Here is a 22,520-nt window from a genome sequence, read left to right as displayed (position 1 = left end):
GCAGCTGGGAAATGGGCACCTGGGGTTGTATATGGAGGGGCTGGGGGCTGCATGGTGCCAAGGGAGTGAGGGGGGTAAGGACTGGGCTCCTGAGGACTCTGCTCCCCCACCACCGTAGGTGTGCAGCAACTCCCAGCGTAGGAATGAGGCCTGTGGTGCTGCAGCACCCATGGGGGCTGTCCTGGCTGGAGGTGGGAGTGACCCCGATGTTGGGGTGTCCCAAAGCACATGGTGGTGAGCGTTGGTCCCAGACAAGTGCCTACAGCCACTACCCCCAGCATCCCTGCTGTGTATGATGCCAAGGGGGGGCCATGGACGCTCACTCAAGGGGTGCAGATAGCAGAGTCCCTCACCCTCCCAACTCCCCTCAGGGGCAGCTGTGGCTGGTTGGCCACAGGGAGCCTGAGGCACTGGCCCCACTGGCTGCCATGCCAGCCCAGGGACTGATGCTGGCCCTGGGGGCGATGCCCATCCTTTCACTGGACCCAGGACATGGCCACAATAGCACCCAGAAGCTTCACATGACCCCCACAGACGCCACGGACACAGGGCTGAGTGTGTCTCTGTTTAATCCCACACCTCGTCCCAGCAAGGTTCCCCACCCCATCCGGCACCTGCCGGCAGCATCCCGGGGGCACAGCGAGTCCTTCCATTCTGGGAGCCATTGGCCCTGACATCAGAGCAGAACAGTTAATTTCCACAGGCTCAGCCCTGCTACGGCAGCACAACAATCTTCTTCTCCAGCGTCTGTGGGGGGAACAGGACCCTCCTCATGACGGTGTCCAGCTCCTCCAGTGCCAGCTGTGCGTGCAGCACTGTGGCGCCGTCGCGCTCGGCCGTCACCACGTGCTTCAGCAGGCGGTACAGGTCCCGCAGCACGTCCCGCAGCACCTGGATATGGCGGGCATGGAAAGTGTCAGCACCCACTGGTGCCTCGCCCGCTCTCACCCCCTCGGCGTGTCCCAGCAGGTGTGGGGCTGCCCCTTCCCCCAGCACTGCTGGTGCCAGGACACTGTGGCACCACCACTGCCGACCACAGCTCTGCTCCTGTGACTCAGTTTCCCCACACACCAGCAGCACGTTGCGGTGAACCTCCAGCCCAGAGCCACAGGGGGATGCTGAGATCCCGGCTGCGGGGATTCCCGTGGGGAACCAGCTTTTTCCTCCATGGGAGTTGAGTCCCAACATGCTCGTTACTGGGAACTGGGGAGGGAGGCCACAGTGGAGGAAACACTGGGCATTTCCAAGTCAAATCAGTGATGAATAACTCCCATGGCTCCTGAGAACTGGCACTACCCACGGCATGACACGGCCCCATGGCACATCCCAGCAGCACAGAGGGATGCCCCCACAAAGTCCCCGCTTTCCCAGGATCTGCTGAGTGAGCCCTTTGGTGGGGGAGGCCAAAGTTGGGGGTCTCAGTCCCTTGAGACTTTCCCTGGAAGTTGCTTGGGAATGAGCCCTGCAGCCCCAGTGGGGCAGGGATGCCCACGAGCCTGTTGAGGGCTGTCCCTGCCATGGGGACAAATGGGGGGTGACCCACCTCGGTGACCTTCTCACTCAGCCCCCGCAGCAGCAGAACCACCACGTGCACGGCAGCTCTTCGCACCTCGGCCTTGGGGTCCGTCTGGGCTATGGCCGTCACACAGCAGGTGACCTGTGGGGACAGGGCAGGGGGGCATCAGCAAGGGCTGCGGGAAGTGGGGGATCCCGGCTGAGCAGCTGCTGCCATGCCAGGGACATCCCAAACATGAGGATGGGACCTCAGTGCCTGGCCTGGTACCCAGCTGGGGGGTCCCGCTTCCTGCGGGGCATGGGCTCTGAGCAGCCCTTCCTCCTGCTGGGGCCAGGCAGCACATAGATGCCTTGGGAAGCTGTACAACAATCTGTATAAAAATCAGGCAGAGCCAAAGGAATCTAATTAAACCCCAGCAGTGACAGCCAGGAGAATTAGCAGAGCTTGCACCCTCCCAAAATAGCAGCGCGTGGCTTGTTGGCATCGCATCAACCACCAGGACCCACTGGTGCTGAGTGGCAACTGGGGGAGAAGTCTGAGTGCCAAATCCACATGGGCTCCAGCTCCAGGAGCACCAGGGGGGCGAAACTCTGGCTCCCAAGGGGCACAGACCCACCAGCTTGAGGGCTGCTGGATTGCCGACAGCTGGGCTCACGTCACCAGGATCACAGCGCCAGTGGCTCCAGGCAGCCGTGTCTCTCTCAGAGCCTGCAGCCAGGGCAAGGGATGGCTCAGCCATACTGATAACGATAATTATGATAATTATGATAACGGGAGGGTAACTAAGTGTCATTAAGCAGGAGGTGTCTCTGGCAGGCACCACCTGTGCCCCTAGGTCTCCTCTGGCAGCAGCTGCCATGGGTGGAGCAGACACCTAAAAATCAGGGCTAGAACTCCTGAGTGTTTGCTTCAGGCCCAATGGTTTTTATACTCCATAGTGTAAGCAATTATCACTCTTATCGCTCATGTCCTTTGTGGAAATGTTCCATTTCCATATGGAAATGTCCCATTTCCATGTCCACAGCAGCCCAACCACACACTAACAAACCCACTTGTAAACAAGGGATGGCCTCACGCTCCCCAGACAGGGACCTGGGGAAGGATGGAACTGGTACCTCCTGGACAATGGATCCCAGCTGAAAGCCAAGGTGCTGGCAGAGCTCGCCCAGGTTGGAGAGGCTGCTGGCCCGCAGTGCTCCGTCAGGGTCCCGGGCACCCCGCAGGAAGGCCCGGATCAGCGGCTCCCGGTGCTGGAACACCATGTCCCCTGCAGGACAGAGCAGAGCGGTGTGTCACCAGCATGGAAAAGCCCACAGACCCTTCCTGCTGAAGCTTTGTCTCCTTTGGGAGCAGATGGACTGGGCATCCCCCTTGCAGCAGTGCAGAACAGCTGGATGCAGCATCTCGAGTGTGGCTTCTGCCCCTTGGCACATGCCTTATGGGGGCCCTCCAGCGTATCCCAGTTCCTCCATTCAAGGTCTCGCAGACACACCAAACGTGAATCCCAAATTCCCACATCTTTCAGACCCAAATCCTCATCCCAATTAGCACAGGGAGGCACTGTGGACATGTGAGCTGCTAATGAGAGGTCAAGGCCCATGTCCAGCATCCACAAACACCCCAGGAGCGTGGTCATCCCATGGGAGGTGGGCAGCCGTGTGCCCCATGGTGTGGGCATGGCTTCCTGCAGAAAGGAAGCTCCAGCAGGCTAGCTGGCCCATGAGCTCAGTGGTTTTCCAGTTCTCCCAGGCTCTGGAAGCTCCTTGGATCCTGGTGTTGTGCAGCCAATGGAGGCAGTGGGATGGATGCCTTGGGATGCCCTCAGATGCAAGGACAGGAATAGTCCCTGCAGGCAGTGGAGGGTCCCCATCCCACTGCATGTGGGAGCTCAGGGCTGGGGACTGGCACAGGGTGATGGAGCTTGGGGCAGTGCTGTGATGCCAAGGATGGCCAGGCTTGCTGCAATGCATCCTGCTCTTGACTGCATCCCAGGGATTGGAATTATGGCAGTCTGAGAAGTGCTGGGTGATCTGAGTGGGATGTATTCCCTTGGAAGCCAACAGCAGACTGGCCCTGTACCAGATGGCCACAGAAGGAGCACAGAGCATTTACTTTCCTGCTGCAAAATCCCATTCTGGATGGGAAAAGCTGCTCCAGTGGGATGGCAGGCAGGGATGAGGACAGGGATGGGGTGGGAGAGAAGCAGAGCAAGAGATCTTGGCAGAGCAGGACATCTTGAAACTGCACAAAGCAAAGCAATCCTGAAAGTGCTGGATAAATCCTCGCTCTCTGATCCTGAAGCTTTGCAACAGAAACAACTTGGTGCAATTTGTTCTATAAATACGCCGGCGAGCTGGGACGCGCCGGAGCTGCTGCCTGCGGCAGTGGCACCATGGGGAGCAGGGAGAGCACAGGGAGGCTGTGCCACCATCCCCGGGGCAGCTGCCAGGGGATGTCCAGCCTGGGCCATGGACATTGCCCGGGGTCTTTAGGGACTGAGAGGCTCTGCTGCTGATCACTAGAGCCCCCCAGGAGATAGTGGGATGCCCTGTCCCCATCCCAGTAGGGGGGCTGGACAGTGGCACAGTCTGGCACCAATGGGATGGCACAGCTGGCAAAGCCCAGGGATGCCACCACCATGGCCAGGAGATGTAGCAGAGGTCACAGGGGAGTCACGGCCCCAAGGCCTGGGGGGTCCAGGCTCTGCAGGAACAATCCTGAACAAGTACACAGTGCCTGGCTGGTGACCAGGGACCCCCATCTGGCTGTCCCAGCAGTGGGACACCGGCTGCCACCCCCCTGGAGACAGAGAGCTCTGGCTGCAAGCTCCCGCTGGTCTGGCCTCCTCCAGGGAGTCAGATGAGGCATTTTAGGACGTGTCCCAACAGCAGCTGATGGAAAGGCCTCATGCAGCTTCTACCCCTCAGCCCTGCGTGTCCAGGCGCTTCCCAGCAGCCTCTGAGCCCGGCGCTGCTGGCTGAAGGGACAGTGGGCTGCTGGCAGGATCCGCTGTCCCGCTCCTGCCATCAGCAAACCCCAGTCAGCCACTCTTCGGCTTCCAGACCCTTCTCTATTTCCCACAAAAAAAATCCCCCATGGGCTTTCCTCTGGGATTTGGCAAGGCTGAGAGGCGCTGTGGCTGACAGCAGCAGGCACTGCCATGCCCATGGCCATGGACTCACCCAGCGCCCGGGTGACACGCATCAGCACCTCCCCCAGCTTCATCCTGGTGACAGTGGCCATGGCGTCCTCAGTGCCCTGCACTGGGCATTCATAACGTGCCAGCAGGATGGGCAGGATCTGCTCTGGGTACTCACTGGACAGCAGGGCAACACCTGGGGGGGACAAAAAAGCTGGAAAATCAGTAATTTGGCAGTTGGCAGCAGGTGCCCGCTCGCTGCTGCTGGTTGATGCCCATTGACTTGGCGTGGACTTGGTACACTAGGGGCAGCTGGGCACCACAGGCAATGCTCAGGTACAGGGTCTGGTCACTGCTCCCAGCCACTGGCACATGGTGCCAGTGTGTCCTTGCCCCTGCTGAATTCACCTGGCCCAGACTGGGACCTGAGCCCGAGTGCACCCAATGCCTGCCGCATCTCCCCAGGGATGACAAGGGATGATCAGATCCCGGACACAGGACACGGGCTAGGCAATGCCATGGGGCTGCACCAGCTTCACTGTCCCTGTGGAGATGTGGGCTGGGGGAAGTGCCAGGCAGGGCTCTGGAAGCACTAGGCAACTCTCTGATGGGGAAAGGTGGCTGCTCTCCAGGGAAGGAGCGAGTAGCAGAGGCTGCCCTGGCAGTGCCAAGCACTGAGTCACGGTGAGCCCCAGTTCCTGGCCCTCCAGGAGCTTCACCTCCAGCCCTGTTCCCTGGTTATCGGAGGGCGCCTGGTGTGGGTCACCCTTTGCAAGTCCAGGCACATCTGGCAAGGCAGTAACATCTCCTCTGGCACTGCCTTATCCCAGAATCACAGAGTCGTTTGGATTGGAAAAGCCCTCTAAGATCATTAAGTCCAACTGTTCTCCCACACTACCAAGGCCACCAACTAACCCATGTTCCCAAGTGCCACATCCACATGGCTTTTAAATCCTTCCAGAGATGGGGACTCCACCACTGTCCTGGGCAGCCTGTGCCAGGGCCAGACAGCCCTCTCCAAGAAGAAATTTTCCCAATATCCAGCCTAAACTTCCCCTGGTGCAACCTGAGGCTGTTTGCTCTCATCCTTCCCTTGTTCCCTGGGAGCAGAGCCTGACCCCCATCTGGCTCCACCCTCCTGTCAGGGAGTTGGAGAGACTGAGAAGGTCCCCCCTGCTCCTCCTTTTCTTCAAGATGAGCCCCCCCCAGCTCCCACAGCTGCTCCTGGTGCTCCAGACCCTTCCCCAGATCCATTCCGTTCTCTGGACACATTCAGCCCCTCAATGTCTGTCTTATGATGAGGGGCCCAAAATTAACTGCAGGATTACAGGTGTGGTTCCCAGTACAGCAGGAATACACCACTGGAGTCCAGCTCAGTGATAGCCAGTGGTGCCGCAACACCGGCTCAGCCCCAGCCCTGCCACTGTGATGGGGAGCGAGTGGGGCTGTGGGGACCCAGATGGGACAACCACCAGCCCCATGCTCAGCACGGCTCGCCACAGGTGCTGCTGCCACAGGCCGGGTGAGTCACGGCCACAAGGAACCACATCAGGGTTAATCACGGCCGTGCTGCCAAACGCAGCGGCAGCTGCACCGGCGCGTTAATCACCGGGACGGTTACAGCCTTTGTGTTTCAGCCGCTGGGCAAGGACAGACCCGTCTCTCTCAAGACTGTACAGGCAGCGGGAAGCAAAGGATAAACTCCTTTCCCAACTGCTGCCAAAGGTTGCCAACCCAATGGCAGCAGTGCCGGTATTGCTGTAGTTCAAGGGAACGGCACCTACTTCCATGGAACCCGGTGAACTGTGACCAGCCGTGTCAGCTGTCACACAGGACACTCACACACCCCCCCCGGTGTGGAAGCACCTGCCTGCGGATCCCATGGGCAGCCTGGTGCCACAGGGCTGTGCTGAGGGCACTGGAGCAAGAACCAGCCTGAGGGTTTCCTGGGAAGTGGGAGTGGCCATGGGGATGGACCTGGCAGAGCCCTGAGGGAGCACCAGTGGGTCCCCATGGCCCTGCTCCTCTGCCAACCTCAGCTGAACAGACCACTCAGTGGATGTCAGACCAAGGTCCCAGAGCTGTGCCCACACCGTGCTGGAACTGCAGCCCCAGCTGGTGGCACAGACCTGGCACAGAGACAGTGACCAGCTCCAGAGAGTAAGAATAACTGGGAGACAAAGCCTGGAGCTTCAGGAACTTGACAAAGAGCCCACACATGGCTCCAGGCTCAACCAAACAGCACAGAGCCACAGTCTGGGAGGGCAGCAGACACCAAGCCCTCAGCCCGGCCACAGCTCTGCTGTTCTTCCTTCCCTCTCAGTGCCCCCAGCACAAAACCTTCCCTGACGAAGTACTGGCACTCGTCCCAGTGGGCATCGCTCACCTTGGATGGCTGAGAGGTAGACGAAGGCGTCCTCGTGCTTCACATTCTCCAGGAACACCTGGAATGAAGGGGAAGTGCCATCAGCAGTGACTTTGGGCTGGGCCGGCAAGGCCAGAGGGCTCCAGTAATCGGGACTATCTCCAGCCCAATGGCATGGTCAGCACAAGCTCTGCACTGCAGCACAGGACAGGGACCATGGCAGGGGACAGGGACCTGGCAAGTGACAGGGACCATGGCAGGAGCCCAGTACCTGTAGCAACTTCTCCTGAAGCCGAAGTGCCTCTGGATCCTGCTGGGTGACCAGGCTGGTGAGGTGGCGCAGGGCAGCAGCACGGGCGGGGGGCTGAGGGTCATAGGCTGACACCAGCAGCCCCTGGAGCCCAGCTGGGGCCAGGCTGTTGGCACATGCGGCTGGAGTGGGATCAGTGGCACTGGGCTCGTGGCCTGTGCTCTGCTCTGTGCTCTTCTCTCCACGAGCCAAGGGGCTGCTGTGTCTGTGCTGCAGCGGGGCCCGGCTGCCCCCTGGGCTGGGGGCTCCACTGGGAATGCCAGCAGGGCTTTGCGCTCCCATCCCAGGCTTCCTCCCCAGCACATTGTCAGCAGCGGCGCCCACTGTGCCGGGGGCACAGGCCCCGTGGGTGCAGATGGCGATGCGCAGGTCTGAGGCCAACTCCTGGGTGAGGGGCTCAGGGTAGGTGTGGGACAGCTCCTCCAGCAGTGGCACCAGCCGCTTCAGCACGGAGAAGTCGCTGGATTGGAGCTGTGGAGAGAGAAAAGCAGTACTGGCACCACCACAGTGAGGATCCATCCGCTCCCTGGGATGCTCCAGGCAGGGCAGGAGAGCATGGGGATGATGAGCCCCAGAGTCTGTTTTGTAGCCCCGTGGCCACTCCCATCCCCATCCCTGGCTCTGGGCTTCAGGCACCACAAGCTCCTCTGAACAGCAGTGCCCATGGCCCAGCACCTATCCCATCTCCAGCATCTCCAGCATCTCCAGCAGGTGCCACGGGAGAAGGTGAGAAGGGCATGAGCCTGGAGGACAGCTGTGTCTGTGCATGGAGGCCAAAACAGGGACATCCCTCCCATCATCTTCCCAGCACCGTGTCAGGCTTGCCATCAGTCCTGCCTGGAAGGACATTCCTGGCATGGCAGCTGCCACCTGTTCTGAGCAGGAGAAGCTCCTGCCCTAACCTGGATGTAACTGCTAAATTCTGGGCTGTGAGGCCTGAAAAGGGTGCTTTAGCTTGAGTGGAGAGTTTGGATGATTGCATAAAAACCCCTTGGCTGCTGAAACCCAAACAGCTCTGCAGCTGCTTCCAAAACCTTTCACATTCCATTTCCCAAGTTACGTCGCTCCCACTAACACCAGAATGGGAGCAGGCGCTCGCCTGGGAGGGGCCCATGGCAGCCACAAGACTCTGGCTTTAACTTCTCTCCAAGTAAAGTTCTTTTCCCAGTATTAGAAATTTAGCAATAAGACACAATAAATAAATGGAAAAACCATTAACAGCTGGATCTTCCTTTGGGCAAATCCAGGGATGAAGCAACTCCAGCAGCTCAGTGATGGCAGCGCATTAATGGATGGGCCATTGCTCCCATGGCAGCTCTCTCTCTCTATATATATATTGGTATAATGTGGTAATTGAGTGATGTAAATAATAATATAAATATGTAAAAAACGTAAATATAAAAATATAGAGGACTTTCAACAAGGGTACAGCCCACATGGGATGTTTGTTGCACTCCGCAGCTGGAGCCCGTGGTGTGTAGGGATGCAGAGGAGGCAGTGTTGGTATTTAAAGATGCTGTACATGGCTGCACTGCTCCGTCATTGCCTTCTTGGAAGCAAACTTTGGATTATAAATTTATAGTATATATAATTTATACTATATATTAATATAGTATACATATATAAATAAATGAAATTAATTTCAGGGATGTCCTGCTGAGATTGAACCCTTGGCCAGTGCCCCCACACTGCTCCAAGGAAAAATAATAATATAAGTTATATATACATACATATATACATACATACATACATATATATATATATATGTATATATACACACATATATAGGCTGGGACCCCAGCAGGGATCCCAACCCAAGGCACCCAGCTCCCCTGCCACAGCTCCCCTGGGCTGGGGCTGGCAGGGCCCATACTCCCTGTCCCCAAGCCCCCCAGCTTTGCCCCTCACCTGGACAGCCCCTCCAAGCAGGGCAGCCACGAGCCCCATGGCCATGGCGAGGGTCTGTGCCTCGGCCGCTGCGCCGGGGCCCCGCGCTGGGCTGACACAGGCCCGCTGCAGCACGGCTGCCACGAACTCCTGCACCTGCCAGGGGAACAACAGTCAGGAGGAGGGATCCCCAGGGTGACCCCACCTCCTGTTTAGCCCTCCTGGTCTCTGCATCCCTTTGAATTTCCCAAGCCTATGCCATTCTCTAACACAAGTCCGTACAAATTCAAGAAGAGTTTGGTCAATGCTCTCAGGCACATGGTGAGATTGTTGGGGTGTCCTGTGCAGGGCCAGGAGTGGGACTCAATGACCCTTGTGGGTCCCTTCCAACTCAGGATATTCTGTCGTTCTGTGAAACTCTTCCCAGTTCGCTGTTGTTGCCACCTCCCTGACCTTCCCTCTCAGACCATCCCAGTTGCCTTCCTACTACTTCCCCTTGCTGTCTCACCTGAGCAGGTGAGGGGACTCAGCAGTGTTGGGAGCCCTGGAGAGCTGGGGGATGGATGGGGATGCACTGGGGATGCAGGAGGGAGTCAGGGCTCTCAAGGTAGCTGTGGGGGTGCTGGAGCCCCTGCACCGCACCCACCCCTCCAGTAGCAGCACAGACGGGCTCCCTGGGATCACAGCCCCCAGCCCCATGCCAGGCTGTGTGAGTCCGTGGGTGAGGATTTTGGGAGCATGGATGGAGAGTGGCTGAGCCACACAGCCCAGTCCCCCAGTGGCTGCAGCTGCCAGTCTCTGGTGTGGACTTGGCAAAGTCACACCCACAACAGCCCCAGGAAAAGGTGATGGTTAAACTGGTACGGGTTTCTCAGCAGCAGAAGCCCCCATGAGGCTGCAGGAGCAGGAAGAACCCAGCTCCATCTCTGCCTCCTGCCCAGCTCCACTGTGGGATGGGAGCTGGGAAGGCAACTGGGATGGTCTGTGAGGGAAAGTCAGGGTGGTGGCAACAAGGTTCTGCATGGAATTGGGCTAGAGAAAAGCTTGGGAAATTCCAGAGCCCAGGAGCTCCAGTCCCAGCCCCACGGTTCCCCATGCCAAGTCCCCTTACTCCCACACAGCCAATATTCCAGCTGGGCTATTTCCCATGTTCTCTTATTTTTTTATTTTTCCCACAATATTTTTATTCCACAAGCCTATAACGATCCTGCCTGGCTGGCACTGGCCTTCTTGGCACCAACACCTGTGATCCCACGAGCTTTCTGCCTTCCTAACAGACCTTGAAAATTAGGGAGTTGATGTTCTCCGTGCCTTATTTTCTCCACACCATGGCTTGGGACAAGCCTGGGAAAGGGCTGGATCAGGGTCATTCCAACCTAACAGGTGTGTTGCAAAAGAACTATTGTGCTCCTATTCTGGAAAACAAAGTAGGAGGGCAACAAGGTCCTATTGCACCAAATCCCAAACTTCCAGCCCCCAGGACACAGGCACTGGGTGCAGCCATCATTTCCTCCTCAGTTGCCAGCTTCCTTGAGCACATCCCTTAAGGAGGGAGGCTGTGGGAAAAGGCTTTGGAAAAGGCTGCAAAAAAGGCTCAGATACCTGCTGGAATAATTATGTCAGAGCAGAAATTTCAGGAAACAGCAAGAAAGTAAAAAAAGTTGGAATATCTGCTCTCACAACACAGCGACACATGAGCTGAAGGGGTTGAAATTACATTTAATGTAAAGAAAAGGAACATTGTGAGTAAACAATCAGTAGATGGCTGCTGAGAAAAAAAGTAAAAAGAACTACTCTAGAAAGAAAAAAAAAACATTTTAATGTGGGAGAGGAAAAAACCTTGAAAAATAAACCCCTGGGGCACGGTTGTTTCTCAGGTGGGAGGAAAGAATCCTTGGTGCAGAAAGGAAATCAAGTTGACCTTGGTTATGTGGCAAAATATGTAAATAAATGTGCAGCTGAGGGGGGTCACAGCGGCCACTGTTCCTGGGCTCCAGCCTTGTAAAGATGGATCCCACTTGTTCCCACCCCATTAGGGCCCCCCAAACACCCCAAGGAACCTGCTCAAAGGCTGCACTGCCACTGCCTGTCCCAGCCCAGGGGCCTCCCTGAAACACAACTCCGGGCAGGAGGATAATGGATTTTTTGTTTGGATTTCCTTGGTGGTGGGTTTTTATACCAGACTCAGGCTGGACCCTGAAACCTGGCAAAACCCTTCCCTGTTTCCCACCCTGACTCTCCAGCCCCGCAGGTGGGTGTGATGGGGAGGCAGGTGGGGACAAAGCAGTGCTGGCTGTGTCCCCCCCACTACTGCAGAGCACACAAAGGATCCTTTGTCCCAGAGGGAAACGTGAGGAAACCTGCCTCAGCAGTGACCGCCTCTGCCCACGGCAGGCACAGAGAGCTGGCACAGCCAGGGCGCTGGGGTAAAAAACAGCAATAAAGAACAGGATGTGGAAGTTTAAAGACTGCAGGGGAATACCATGCTGCCCTTGGTGTCCACCTGCATTCCTGACTGGAACAGTGTGGGACAGCCAACCCCACCCAGCATGTGCTCAGGGGCAGATGTGCCATGTTTTAACAATCTTTTTTGGGACCATGGTCAAGGACCCCAGTGGCTTTTGAAATTATATTTAATAAATTTTGCACTGCCCATTCACTGACATAGGAGCACAGTTAGACCAACCAAGTTGCTCCAAGCCCTGACCAACCTGGCCTGGAACACTTCCACAGATGAGGCATAGCTCTTCTGGGCAACCTGTGCCAGGGCCTCACCATCCCCATAGCCAAGAATGCCTTCCCAATATCCCATCTAACCCTGCCCTCTGGCAGCGGGAAGCCATTTCCTCTTGTTCTGTCACTCCAGGCCCTTGTCCAAAGTCTCTCTCCAGCTCTCTCGGAACTCCTTTAGGCACTGGAAATGTCTCCAAGGTCACCCCAGACCTTTCTCTTCCCCATGTTGAACAATCCCAACTCTCTCAGTCTTTCCTCCTGGAAGTGTTCAGCCAATCCCCCTGGGCTTTGCCATGACCAACCTGCACAATGTCAGTGAACACGGTGTCCGAGACGCTCTCGCACAGCGCAGCCACGAGCTGCAGGACCAGCAGCTTCCTCTCCTGCCTGGCCTGATCCTGCTCCAGCTCCAGCAAACTCCCTCCAGGCTCCACAGTCGGGTTTGGAGCCACCACGTCCTCTGCAGCCACCTGAGTCAGCTCCTGCCGGGAAGGAAGCACAGGGCACGGAGATGCAGTGGTTAAACACTGGTAACCAGTGCCAGGAATGCCAGTTGACTCCTCACACACCAGGACCTTCCAGCTGAAGGTCCCCGAGAGCTGCCACAGCTCCTGGGAGTCCCATCACTATCCCCTCGTGTGACTATGCACTGGAAGGGGGACACGAAAAGCCCAGCCCAGCCCAGGCCAGGAGGGAACTGCAGGGGCTCCAAGCAGGATGAAAGGAAGCAGGTGCTGGGGCCCCTCCATAAAAGCCAGGGAAGCAACAGGGATTATTCTCAGCTTCCAACACACCATTAAACTTCAAACATGCTCATGTTGTTAAAAAAGCCCAGAGGGGATAAGGGTTAACCCCTTCAGGGACAGGGTTGCTCCCTCTCCTCGGCTCTCCCACCCAGCACACAGGGCTGCTCCAGCACATGCCATATCCCGGGACACACAGGGGGATGATTCCCTTCTTTTGCCTTCTGCTTGAGCCAAGGGTGTGCCCCAACCACGGACAGGCCTGCCCTCACCTTCAGGCAGTGGATGAAGAAGTCACCGGTCAGCCCACTCTTCTGGCAGTGGGACAGAAGCTCCACCAAGCTCTGCACATGGCACTGCTCTGAGGAGATCTTCTGGTACAGGGCCTCATCTTCATCACTGGAACAGGTCACTGGGTCACTTACACAAACAAATCCAGACCCCCTTGACTCCCCAGCTCCAGGGCAAGATGAAGTCCCAGCCTGCCTTTTCCTGGAAGCCTTCCTTCCCAGTGTTTTCCAGCAGAGCCTGGAGGCAGCTGAGCCAAACACTGCCCAGGTCATTTGTGATCATTTGCTCCTTTTATTATCAAAACTACACTACTGACAGAAACCATGAGCCCAAACCCAGCCATCCCATAAATAACAGGATTAGTGCTGGCTAAGTCCTGTAATGGTCAGAGCCATGGAAGCAGGGACATGAACATGGGCAGAGCCAGGGCTATTATGGAGTAAGTTTAAAGTATTCCCAGTTTAACCAGGGCAGAGCTGCTTCTAATTGTGGTCTTCCAGGACCTAAAGAGTTTATAAAAAAGCAGGAGAGGGACTTTGGACAAGGGCATGAAGTGACAGGACAAGGAGGAATGGCTTCCCACTGCCAGAGGGCAGGGTTAGATGGGATATTGGGAAGAAATTCTTCCCTGTGAGGGTGGTGAGGCCCTGGCACAGGTTGCCCAGAGAAGCTGTGGCTGCCCCATCCCTGGAATTGTCCAAGGTCAGGTTGAACAGGGCTTGAGAGTAACCTGGTCTAATGGAAGGTGTCCCTGCCCATGGCAGGGGGTGGAATGATCCTTTCACACCCAAACAAGTCTGTGATTCTAACTCAGGTCAGGAATAGACTGAAACAAAAGTCAAACCAAGCATATTTGTGGGGATTTTACTGTAGGTGCTCCCAGCTCCTGGGACACCCACCCCACGGACACCCCTGGACACAGCCATGTCTCTGCCTATCCCACAGCACTGCCCTGGGCCCTCCCTGCCAGCTCACAGCCCTCGCTTTAAACCGAATCTCCGGCTGCTGGATATCCCGCTCTGCGTGGCTGGAGACTAATGGCTGCAGTTCATTCCCAGCATGGCCATGCTCTGCCTCTACTTAGAGACCATCTGCACACACCAGAGGAGCTCAGTCACTGCTCCGCCATGCTGGCATTGCCAGAGTCCCTGCTGTGACAGTACCACCTGTGCCCGAGGGACTCCACTCACTGTGCCATGAGACAGGTTCAGGCTGGACAGTGGAAGCTGAATTTGCGGGGCGTTGGGGCTGAAAAAGCACATCCCATTCCCAGACAGTCCTCAGGCAGGGCTTGGAGTCAGGAAAAGCAGGCAGGGAGCGCACACCAACACTCGAGTAGAGCATGATGCTTTTTGGGGCTGTAAGTCAGAGCTCTGTGTGGCATGCAGAAAACCTGGAGGCTGCATGGGCTGTGAGGAAGCATCACCTGCTTGAGCTTAAGGGGATGAGACCATGGTGGGATGGTCCTGGCAGACCCCCACTCACCCAGGCTCTCTGACAGGCTTCCCTGGACGCTGACTGATCCTGGGGACTGTGCCCACAGCACTCACCTGATGGTGTCCTCCACTGTGATGGCAGCACCACCCTCGCTGCCTGCACAGACCCGGCACCGTGGGTGGAGGGTGGGCACGGTGCTGCCCAGCCCGGCCAGGCCTTCCAGCACAGCCAGCGACTGCTCCCGCTCTGCCTTCTCCAGGAACCACAGCAGGATCTCCTGGCACAGGGAGCTAGCAAGGAGAGAGAAAGCAGTGGTGACATTGTTCTACCCGCTGCTCCCCTCCCTGTGTCACACATTTTGGGATGACGGATATGACTGGAGCACTCTGAAGCGGCCATGGGCTCTCCTTGGAATTCTCTGGCTCTGGCAGCTGAAGGCATATGTGACAGTTTCTAAGGGGACTAGAAGCACATCCTGCCCTCTGGCATTCCCAGACAGAAGGATTTGTGTCCCTCCAGACTTGAGCCCGGTGAGGAAGGGAGCATTGTGAACATCCCTGGCACACCATGCCTGTGCCTCATGGCTAGATGACAAGAGCTGGTGGCAGTGCCAAGGGAGAGCAGGAAGGAGAGAGGAGCACTGTGAGGTTGCGTGGGAGCCCTGCCAAGGAAAGATGCAGGTTAATGAGGTGGAGTGGCTGTGCTGTGCTGTGCCAGGGGTCTGGAAAGCCGAACACCTCCAGGCAGCTGCGGGTGTAGTCATCCCTGCCAAATTCCTTAGCAAAGGGAGCAGCGACTGCTGGCCCAGCAGCGTGAGCTTGGCGTGTTCCACCAACTTGCCACGGCACTTGCTGCTCTTTGAAGTGATTAACGATGTCTTCAATAGCAGCAGAGGCCGTGTCTACACACACCTTTTAGGGAAAGCCTGCACACACCAGGATCACCAGAGAACAGCGTAACCCCACCAGGAATGCTTTCATCAGGCTGGTCCAAACTCCTGATAGCCCAGGAAAAGCCTGGGGGGAGCAAGGAAAGAGGACAGCCAGTGCCTGGTCACCGCTGTCCCTGTCACCATGACTAGCACACATGATGCTTTCCACTGAGCATTCTGGGGAACTGGGCATGGCATGAGGGACAGCTGCCAGGAGGCAGATCCTGCTTGGATCACAGGAGAGTGATGCCAGACATGAGGAGAATGATCCTGTATTTCGAAGAGCCAGCTCCTGAGCTGTTTTATCCAGTTTTTATCCTGCTTGTAGATCACTCTGACACCCAGCCAGGTCCCAGCATCACCACCTCCATCCATGGCCAACCACAATCCCTACTCTAGGCAGAGTCAACCTGTGCTCCCAAGGGCACGTTTGTCTCTACGTGGAACATTCTGGCTTCAGGGAAGACAAAAACTGAAGTGAGAACTGCTTCCTTGGACAGAGGGCTGCCAGTAAGGTCATGTACCCTGCTGTGGTTCCTGCCCTATTGGAATGAGAGCTCCTTGGGATGAGAAAATGGATCTCTGCTCCTGTCTGTGCCCACAGAGTGCCTGTTGGAAGTGGGCAGAGCCCAGAAGAGCCAAGCAGAGCTGAGCACAATCCTTCCTTACCGTAAGTATGACACATTCTGCTTGGCGAAGGAATAGAGGGAAAAAACCACTCCCAGGACTGACTGTAAGGATCCCAGTAGCAGGCTCGAGCTGTCATTCCCAACCACATAGACCTACAGAGAGAAGGGCACGGAAAGGGGAGTCAAACACCTGCGTGGAACAGAGGGGAGGACAGGAACACGTCTGTGCGCAGAGTGGCTGCTGGGGAGGATGGTGGAGGGTTCTCAGCCTCTTTCTTCAGTCTGGAGCCTGTTTTCCCTGATTATGCCATATTCCTTATCAAAACCTGGCTTCAGCACCATTTTTCTCCAAGTATTTCCTTAACCACAGCAGACTCCAAGCTACAGGAAGGCTGCAGCCAGATATTTGGGATGTCTACTGCTTAGAGGTAAGATCCTGCCTTCCCCAGAGATGCAACAGGCACCTTGGAATGAGTAAATCTTTATGGAATTATGGCAAATCTCAAACACAGAGATCAGTCCCTAGCAGGGCAGCTGGGCTGATGGGTGCTGAGCTGAGACACCAAGCTGCCGGGGCTCTGGGGGGGGTTGCAGGGGCTCTGGGGATGTTGTAGGGGCTCTTGGGGGGGCTGAAGGGGCTCTGGGGGAGCTGCAGGGCCCTGCTCCTCTCCTCCACCTCAGCCAGCAGCCTCCCAGATCACTGTCAATGACCTCTATGAACCCAGCACACCCTTCTCAGGCTCACTGCATACAAGTCCCACCTTGCTGCCCATAGAGCACAGGAAAAACACTTAAAGAAGCCTCATGGCATTCACAGAAGCCTCATGTAATTGTGTTTCCTTTTGTATCCTTTTAAAGGAATTATCCAAAACTAAAAGCCGGGTATGATGCCTTTAGTCAGAGCCATAAGCTGGGAAAATTTGGTCTAGAAAGTGGTTAAATAGCAAACCCTGCCACCTGGACTCAGGATTTACTCAGTGTTTGGTACTCAGGTCCTAGTTTTGGAAGGCTCTATTTCCCTCCACAGTTTTTAGCTTAAAAAAAAAAAGGAGGGCAGGGTATTAAAGTCTTTGCCCAAGTTTTCCAAGGGACTTCCAGCTGTCTCATGTGGTCAATGACCTGTTCAGAAACTGCTGTCCCTCTACAGCAGAGTGAGTCCCCACTCCCCACACCTCTGATCTCCTGTTCCCCACACTTCCAACCTCTCACGCCCCACACCTCTGACCTTCTGCTTCGCACACCTCTGACCTGCTCCCCACACCTCCAACCTCCTCTCAACACCCTTGACCTCCTGTTCCCCACACCTCTGACCTCCCACAACCCACACCTGGACCTTTGACCTTCCTTCACAATCTCCATTCCAGGGCTGGAAATGCCCTGGGGACAGACCTGCCTGAGGCAGTGTGACAGCCCAGGTAGGAGGGAGATGGCCCTGATAACACCCTGCCCTGCTCCATTGATGCAAACAGACCTGTTTCCCTGTGCTAATCCCCACGGAGCCATTCCTCCTCCCCAGACCCTTGTGTACACAAAGCCTCCCTGATGAAGCCCCAAGGATGGTTTCTCACTCAGCATCAAATAACACTTGTTAGACAAGAAACCTCCCCAAATCCAGGGTCCCCTCACTAATCTGGCTGTTGTCAGGCCTCCAGCACTCTGCCATTAAGGAGGGACCCACCCCAACCCCCCCCAGCACGGCACTGGGAGGGAGCAGCCCTCCAGACCAGTCTCTGCCTGCCAGCCAGTTACAACAGATCATTACTGGGAAAACAGACAACAATTCCAGCATTTAAGAGCTTAGCCTGCCTCAGGGCATGCCAGGAACCAAGTCACCAGCTTCTGAAATTTGAATTCCAGGGTTGGAGATGTCCTTCTGGGTTGGAACATGCAGCAGGAAGCTGCTGTCAGGGCAGGCAGTGGGAGCCTGCAGTGTGGCAATGGGGATACTGGTGGGAATGGTAGGAAATGGCGCTATGAAGGAAGGTGTCAGAGGAGAAGCCTCCACAAAAAACCCTGATCCTTCATAGGGAACACAAGGATGGACCCCATCTCTCCCCCAAACATGAAAGCCAAGATCTGTGCTCCAGTGAGAACTTTAAAGACCATTCCAGTGCCTAAAGGGGCTCCAAGACAGCTGGAGTAGGAATTTAGACAAGGGCCTGGAGCGAGAGGACAAGGGTGAATGGCTTCTCCCTGCCACAAGGCAGGGTTAGATGGGATATTGGGAAGGAATTCTTCCCTGTGATGGTGATGAGACCCTGGTACAGCCCATATGGAGGCCAGGGTACTCCTGAAGATGAGGATGAGGTGAGTCTGGCATGATTGCAGGAGATGCCGGGTCTGTCTGATCCAACACACACTGAACTGCTCACAAAATCTCAAACCAGCTCTTTCTCAGAGTTTTCTCCCCCAGATCAGATATGGTACCTTGAGCACATCTTCCACGCAGCTACCCAGCTCTGCCTCTGGCACTAGCATGGTCCCTGCTGCCAAATCCTCCACTGCCAGCTCTGGAAGCAAAGGGCAGAGACATCAGCACCTTAAAGCACCCCAGAGTGCCCAGCAGCAGAGCAGCCCTGCCATACCCTGCACCCGAAAACACTTCCATGGCTCCCTTCCCTTCTCTCCCATCCCCATGGGAACAGAGGAGCCCTCGTTAGCTGTCCTAATTGTGCTGCAAACCCCTAAGGACACATGGAAATCAAGGCAGACCACAATTCACAATGATGAATGATTCCCTGGAGAGCTGCTGGTTGGGTGGGGAACCTATGGTTTCCATCTGGAAGCCCAAATCAAGGGTGTCAGACTGGGAGAGCTTCCCAAGGAGCCCATGGCAGGAGCCACAGCACTCGGCTCCCACGCTGGAGTAACTTGGCTAAAGTGGCAGTAAATATGATGTAACCACACAGACAGACGTGGCCAGCACAGACAGCTGAGCTCACATGGTTTGTAGCCCAAAGAAATTCCGATGGAATGACAAAAATCAGTGAGGAAAGAAACCAGACCGTTCCCAGATGTGGTACCTGCTGCCTCAGAGCATCGCAGGAGCGGGGACAACAGTGGCTGGAGCAGGTGCCTCTCTGCCAGCTGTGGGTGCTCCCTGGCCATGGTGAGCACTGTGGTGGTGGCCACACGCTGGAACTGCTGTGCTGTCACTTTGTCCTGGATGTGCAGCAAGTCCAGAATCTGCAAGGAAAGTCCATGACAAAGGAACAAGGATCAGCACGCCCTCAGAGGGGGCAGCCTGGCTCCTGGCAGCAAACAAGGACCTGTCCATGTGCTCCTTTGCTGGTCATCTGGCATGACATTCCAAGTATGGAAGAGCCAGTGTCCTCTCCACACACACAGAATGCTTTTCTGGGCTCAAACCAAGAGCCTGCACCACTCCCAGAGCCAAAGGCTGGAAACAAGAGCTCCACACAGAGCTCTGTGTAGTGCAGTGTCGAGCGGCTCGTACAATCAACATCATCCAGCATTTCAATAAAACATGGAAAATTCAAGAGTGGAAACGTGTCCCATTGTCAGAAAAACATCTCCACGTTATGCTGGCTCAAGCCAGGCCACACTTGAGCAGAAAGGGCAGTCCCAACACTCTCCAAGCTGGAGTTGGCTCTGCATTCCCAGGTGGAAGGGACAAGAGACTTACCTGGGGGCACACCTGTCTGTAGTAGTCCTCAAGGGAGAGGCACTGCTGTGGGCAGGAAGCCAGGATCTTTGCAACTGCGTCACATTTCCTCCAGTCTAGAGCTGCTGCTTCAGCGCCAGCACCACCTGCAGCAGCAGAAACCCAGGATCAGCTCTGACCGGTGGCCAGCTCTGGCTGAAGCCAGGTGTTCCTGGCCAAAAATTGGATTTTGAGCTTTTACTGCTGTCATTAAACCAACCATCTTTCAGGAGACACCTGAACTTAAAGACAGAAGGGGGAAAATTGCTGTGCAAGAGCTTTGATAATGGAAAACAACTCCTACGGACAGGTGGACAAAAGGTGGAGGGAGGTCATGCTTGGAAGTGCCATCAGGTTGGTGTTGGCTAGAGGAGGCTTTGGCACTAATATCTGTGGGATTCAGTTTTTGGATAGCAACAGTTTCTCTCCCTGCCAGGACACGGAAAGCGGGGGATAGGTCTCATTGTCCCTGCAGCTCTCACAGCCCAGAGTCCAGCATGGCTCCCACTGCACTGGCACTGGGACAGGGCACTCCTTGGGACAGAACACACTCTGGACACACATGAGGCGTGACCCCACGGAGGCATAAACAGCTAAATGGTGTTGGAGGTTTTCAATGTAGGCCTCAAAAATGACAGTGTACCCTAAATTAGGGCAGTCTGGGAGCTCACCAGAGTCAGAGGCAAAATCTGTGTGTCACCGAGTCATCTCGGCCTGGCAAAAGCTGATTGCCACGTCCGTACTCTGGTGGCTCTGCCCTGCTGGGCCTCTTGTGGGATGAACCATTCCAGACACCTCTGAATCTGTGATCCTGGAGGCCCAGAGCCCCCACTCACCTCCTGTGCCCTCCAAGACACCCCGAACCACAGCCTGCACCCCGTTTGGCCTGAGCAGCCTCTCAGAGAGCAGGCGCCCACAGAGCCGCCGCAACCAGGCTGGAGCTGGCCCCAGGCCTGCCCGGGGACATGGAGCACTCTGGAAAGGAACACAGAAGCAGGGTAAGGAGTATATTTGCACACTCTTGTGCAAATCCCATGGATGGGCAAGCAGCCTGTGTCCTGCCAGAGAGCACAGGACATGGACTGGCTTTGAACTGCTGTTTCAGCCAGTGGCACAAAGCAAATTAGGAATTAATGACAGGCCAGCTGGAAGGGACCTACAAGTACCATCAAACCAACATGCCCTAACTTTTGGTCAGTCCTCAAGTGCTCAGCATGTTATTCCATCCCTGGTAGTGTTCAAGGCCAGGTGGGATGGGGCTTGGAGCAACCTGGTCTAGGGGAAGGTGTCTAATTGGAATGGGATAAGCTTTAAGGTCCCTTCCAACCCAAATCATTCCAGGATTCTATTATTATCCCTTAGAGACTTTCCAAAAACAACAACTCTCAGGAGATTCCTTCCCCATCTCCTCCTCTCCACAAGGCTTTGGAATAGCCCCAAACAGCAGCAAGTGCCCTGTGGCACCCCATGAGTGGGAAGGGGCAGGTTCTGGAGGAGCAGGAGCTCCACTTGGCCGGGCACAGTGGATATGGGTGCAAAGCCAAGGTGGCACGTGCCGTGATGACAGTCCCTGGGTTCACACCCACCTACGCACCCCTGCATGGCAGGGCTGGAATGACACACACCCGGCAGCTTCATCAGTGCTCCGGGACTGGTTTCCAAAGTGTAAGAACATTTCCAGGAGAGCAGCACCCTCAGACTGTAGGAACACAGGTACTACACACCCTGATGGCCCTCAACTGCTGGGTACCTGCTTGGGCAGACCTTGCAGGATGAGCAGCTCCTGCACTGCCAGCGGCTGGTAAACACGGTCCAGGATGTCCTGCAGGGCTTCCCGGCACCGCGCCCGCTCTGCTTCCGAAACACCCTGCAACAAAACACTTCGGGGTGGTGAGGGCAGCCTGGCTGGGCACTAAACCCACCGGTTGATCCGGTGCCCTGTAGCCCCTTCTGGGGCTCCATAGCCCCTGTAGCTTCTTTCACGTGGGGAATTACGGGCAAGACATGGGAGGGAGCGCTGGGCAACCAGCCCGGGCCTCGGCTGGGCACCCACGCCAGCCCCGGGAGAGCGGGGACACGGGGGGCGAGTGTCACACGGACCTGGCAGAGGGCGGCGGGGCCGTGTCCCAGCACGCAGAGCCCGGCGAGCAGCAGGCGGAGGTGGCGGGCGAGCAGCGGGACGCCCAGCGCGGGCAGCCGGGCCAGCTCGACCAGGGCGGCGGCGGCAGCGAGCAGGCGGGCCCCGCGGGGGCCGGGCGGCGGCGAGGGTGGCCCGGGGCACGGCCCGAGCCCCGGCGGCAGGTGCGGCAGCAGCCCCAGCCCCACGGAGGCCCGCAGCGCCCGCTGTACCGCCCGCGTCTGTCCCGCGCTCAGCGTGTCGGCGGCGGGCGGAGGCGGCGCACCAGGGGCTGCGGCGGCGGCAGGGGCGGCGGCGAGCGCGACCAGGCGCTCCTTGAGGCACAGCAGCAGTACCAGCAGCCCGCAGGCCGCCGCCCAGCCCGGCTCCGCGCCCGCCGCCCCAGCCGCCAGCGCGGGGTTGCGGGACAGCACGGCCGCCCGTAGGGAACTCAGCGAGGCCCAGCCCGCCGCCCGCGACAGCCGCTCCTCCAGCGCCGCCGCGTTCTTGCGCAGCGTCTCCGGGCACAGGGTGGGCTCCTGGGCAGCCTCGGCAGCGCTGTCCCGGTCACCGGGCGGCCGCAGCAGCAACTCCAGCGCCTCCACTACACACCCTAGCTCCGGCTCCGGGTCTGCGCCGCCCGCCATGTTGGGGTCGCTGTCAGTGGGAGACGCCATCTTGGGGGTGAAGGGAAGGGGCGGGGCTAGGCTCTGGCGCCATATTGGGAAGGTCGGGCGAGGGGCGGGGCCGCACCGCCCG

The 22,520-nt window shown here is 56.9% G+C and overlaps 1 protein-coding gene across 3 annotated transcripts; it reads right to left on the bottom strand.

The window, feature by feature from the left end:
- Positions 1-552: 552 nt before the first annotated feature.
- TANGO6 (transport and golgi organization 6 homolog) lies at positions 553-22,450 on the bottom strand. Of its 3 annotated transcripts, none has more exons than XM_032701229.1 (17): positions 21,746-22,450; positions 21,396-21,512; positions 20,482-20,620; positions 19,628-19,752; positions 19,005-19,167; positions 18,409-18,491; positions 16,022-16,134; positions 14,535-14,711; positions 12,966-13,092; positions 12,253-12,432; positions 9,239-9,373; positions 7,292-7,801; positions 7,042-7,099; positions 4,699-4,851; positions 2,632-2,783; positions 1,544-1,657; positions 553-891 (listed from the first exon to the last, which is right to left on the bottom strand). In XM_032701229.1, exons 1-17 carry the CDS (start codon positions 22,436-22,438, stop codon positions 715-717), a joined length of 3,216 nt encoding a protein of 1,071 aa, XP_032557120.1. In that variant the 5' UTR covers positions 22,439-22,450; the 3' UTR covers positions 553-714. The 3 variants fall into 3 exon arrangements, with proteins under 3 accessions (XP_032557120.1, XP_032557121.1, XP_032557122.1); XM_032701230.1 differs by having other exon boundaries at positions 12,259-12,432; XM_032701231.1 differs by lacking the exon at positions 14,535-14,711.
- Positions 22,451-22,520: the final 70 nt, after the last annotated feature.

Source organism: Chiroxiphia lanceolata, chromosome 13, assembly GCF_009829145.1.
Source record: "Chiroxiphia lanceolata isolate bChiLan1 chromosome 13, bChiLan1.pri, whole genome shotgun sequence".
NCBI classification, from domain to species: domain Eukaryota; kingdom Metazoa; phylum Chordata; class Aves; order Passeriformes; family Pipridae; genus Chiroxiphia; species Chiroxiphia lanceolata.
This window is presented reverse-complemented; position numbering and strand designations above follow the sequence as displayed.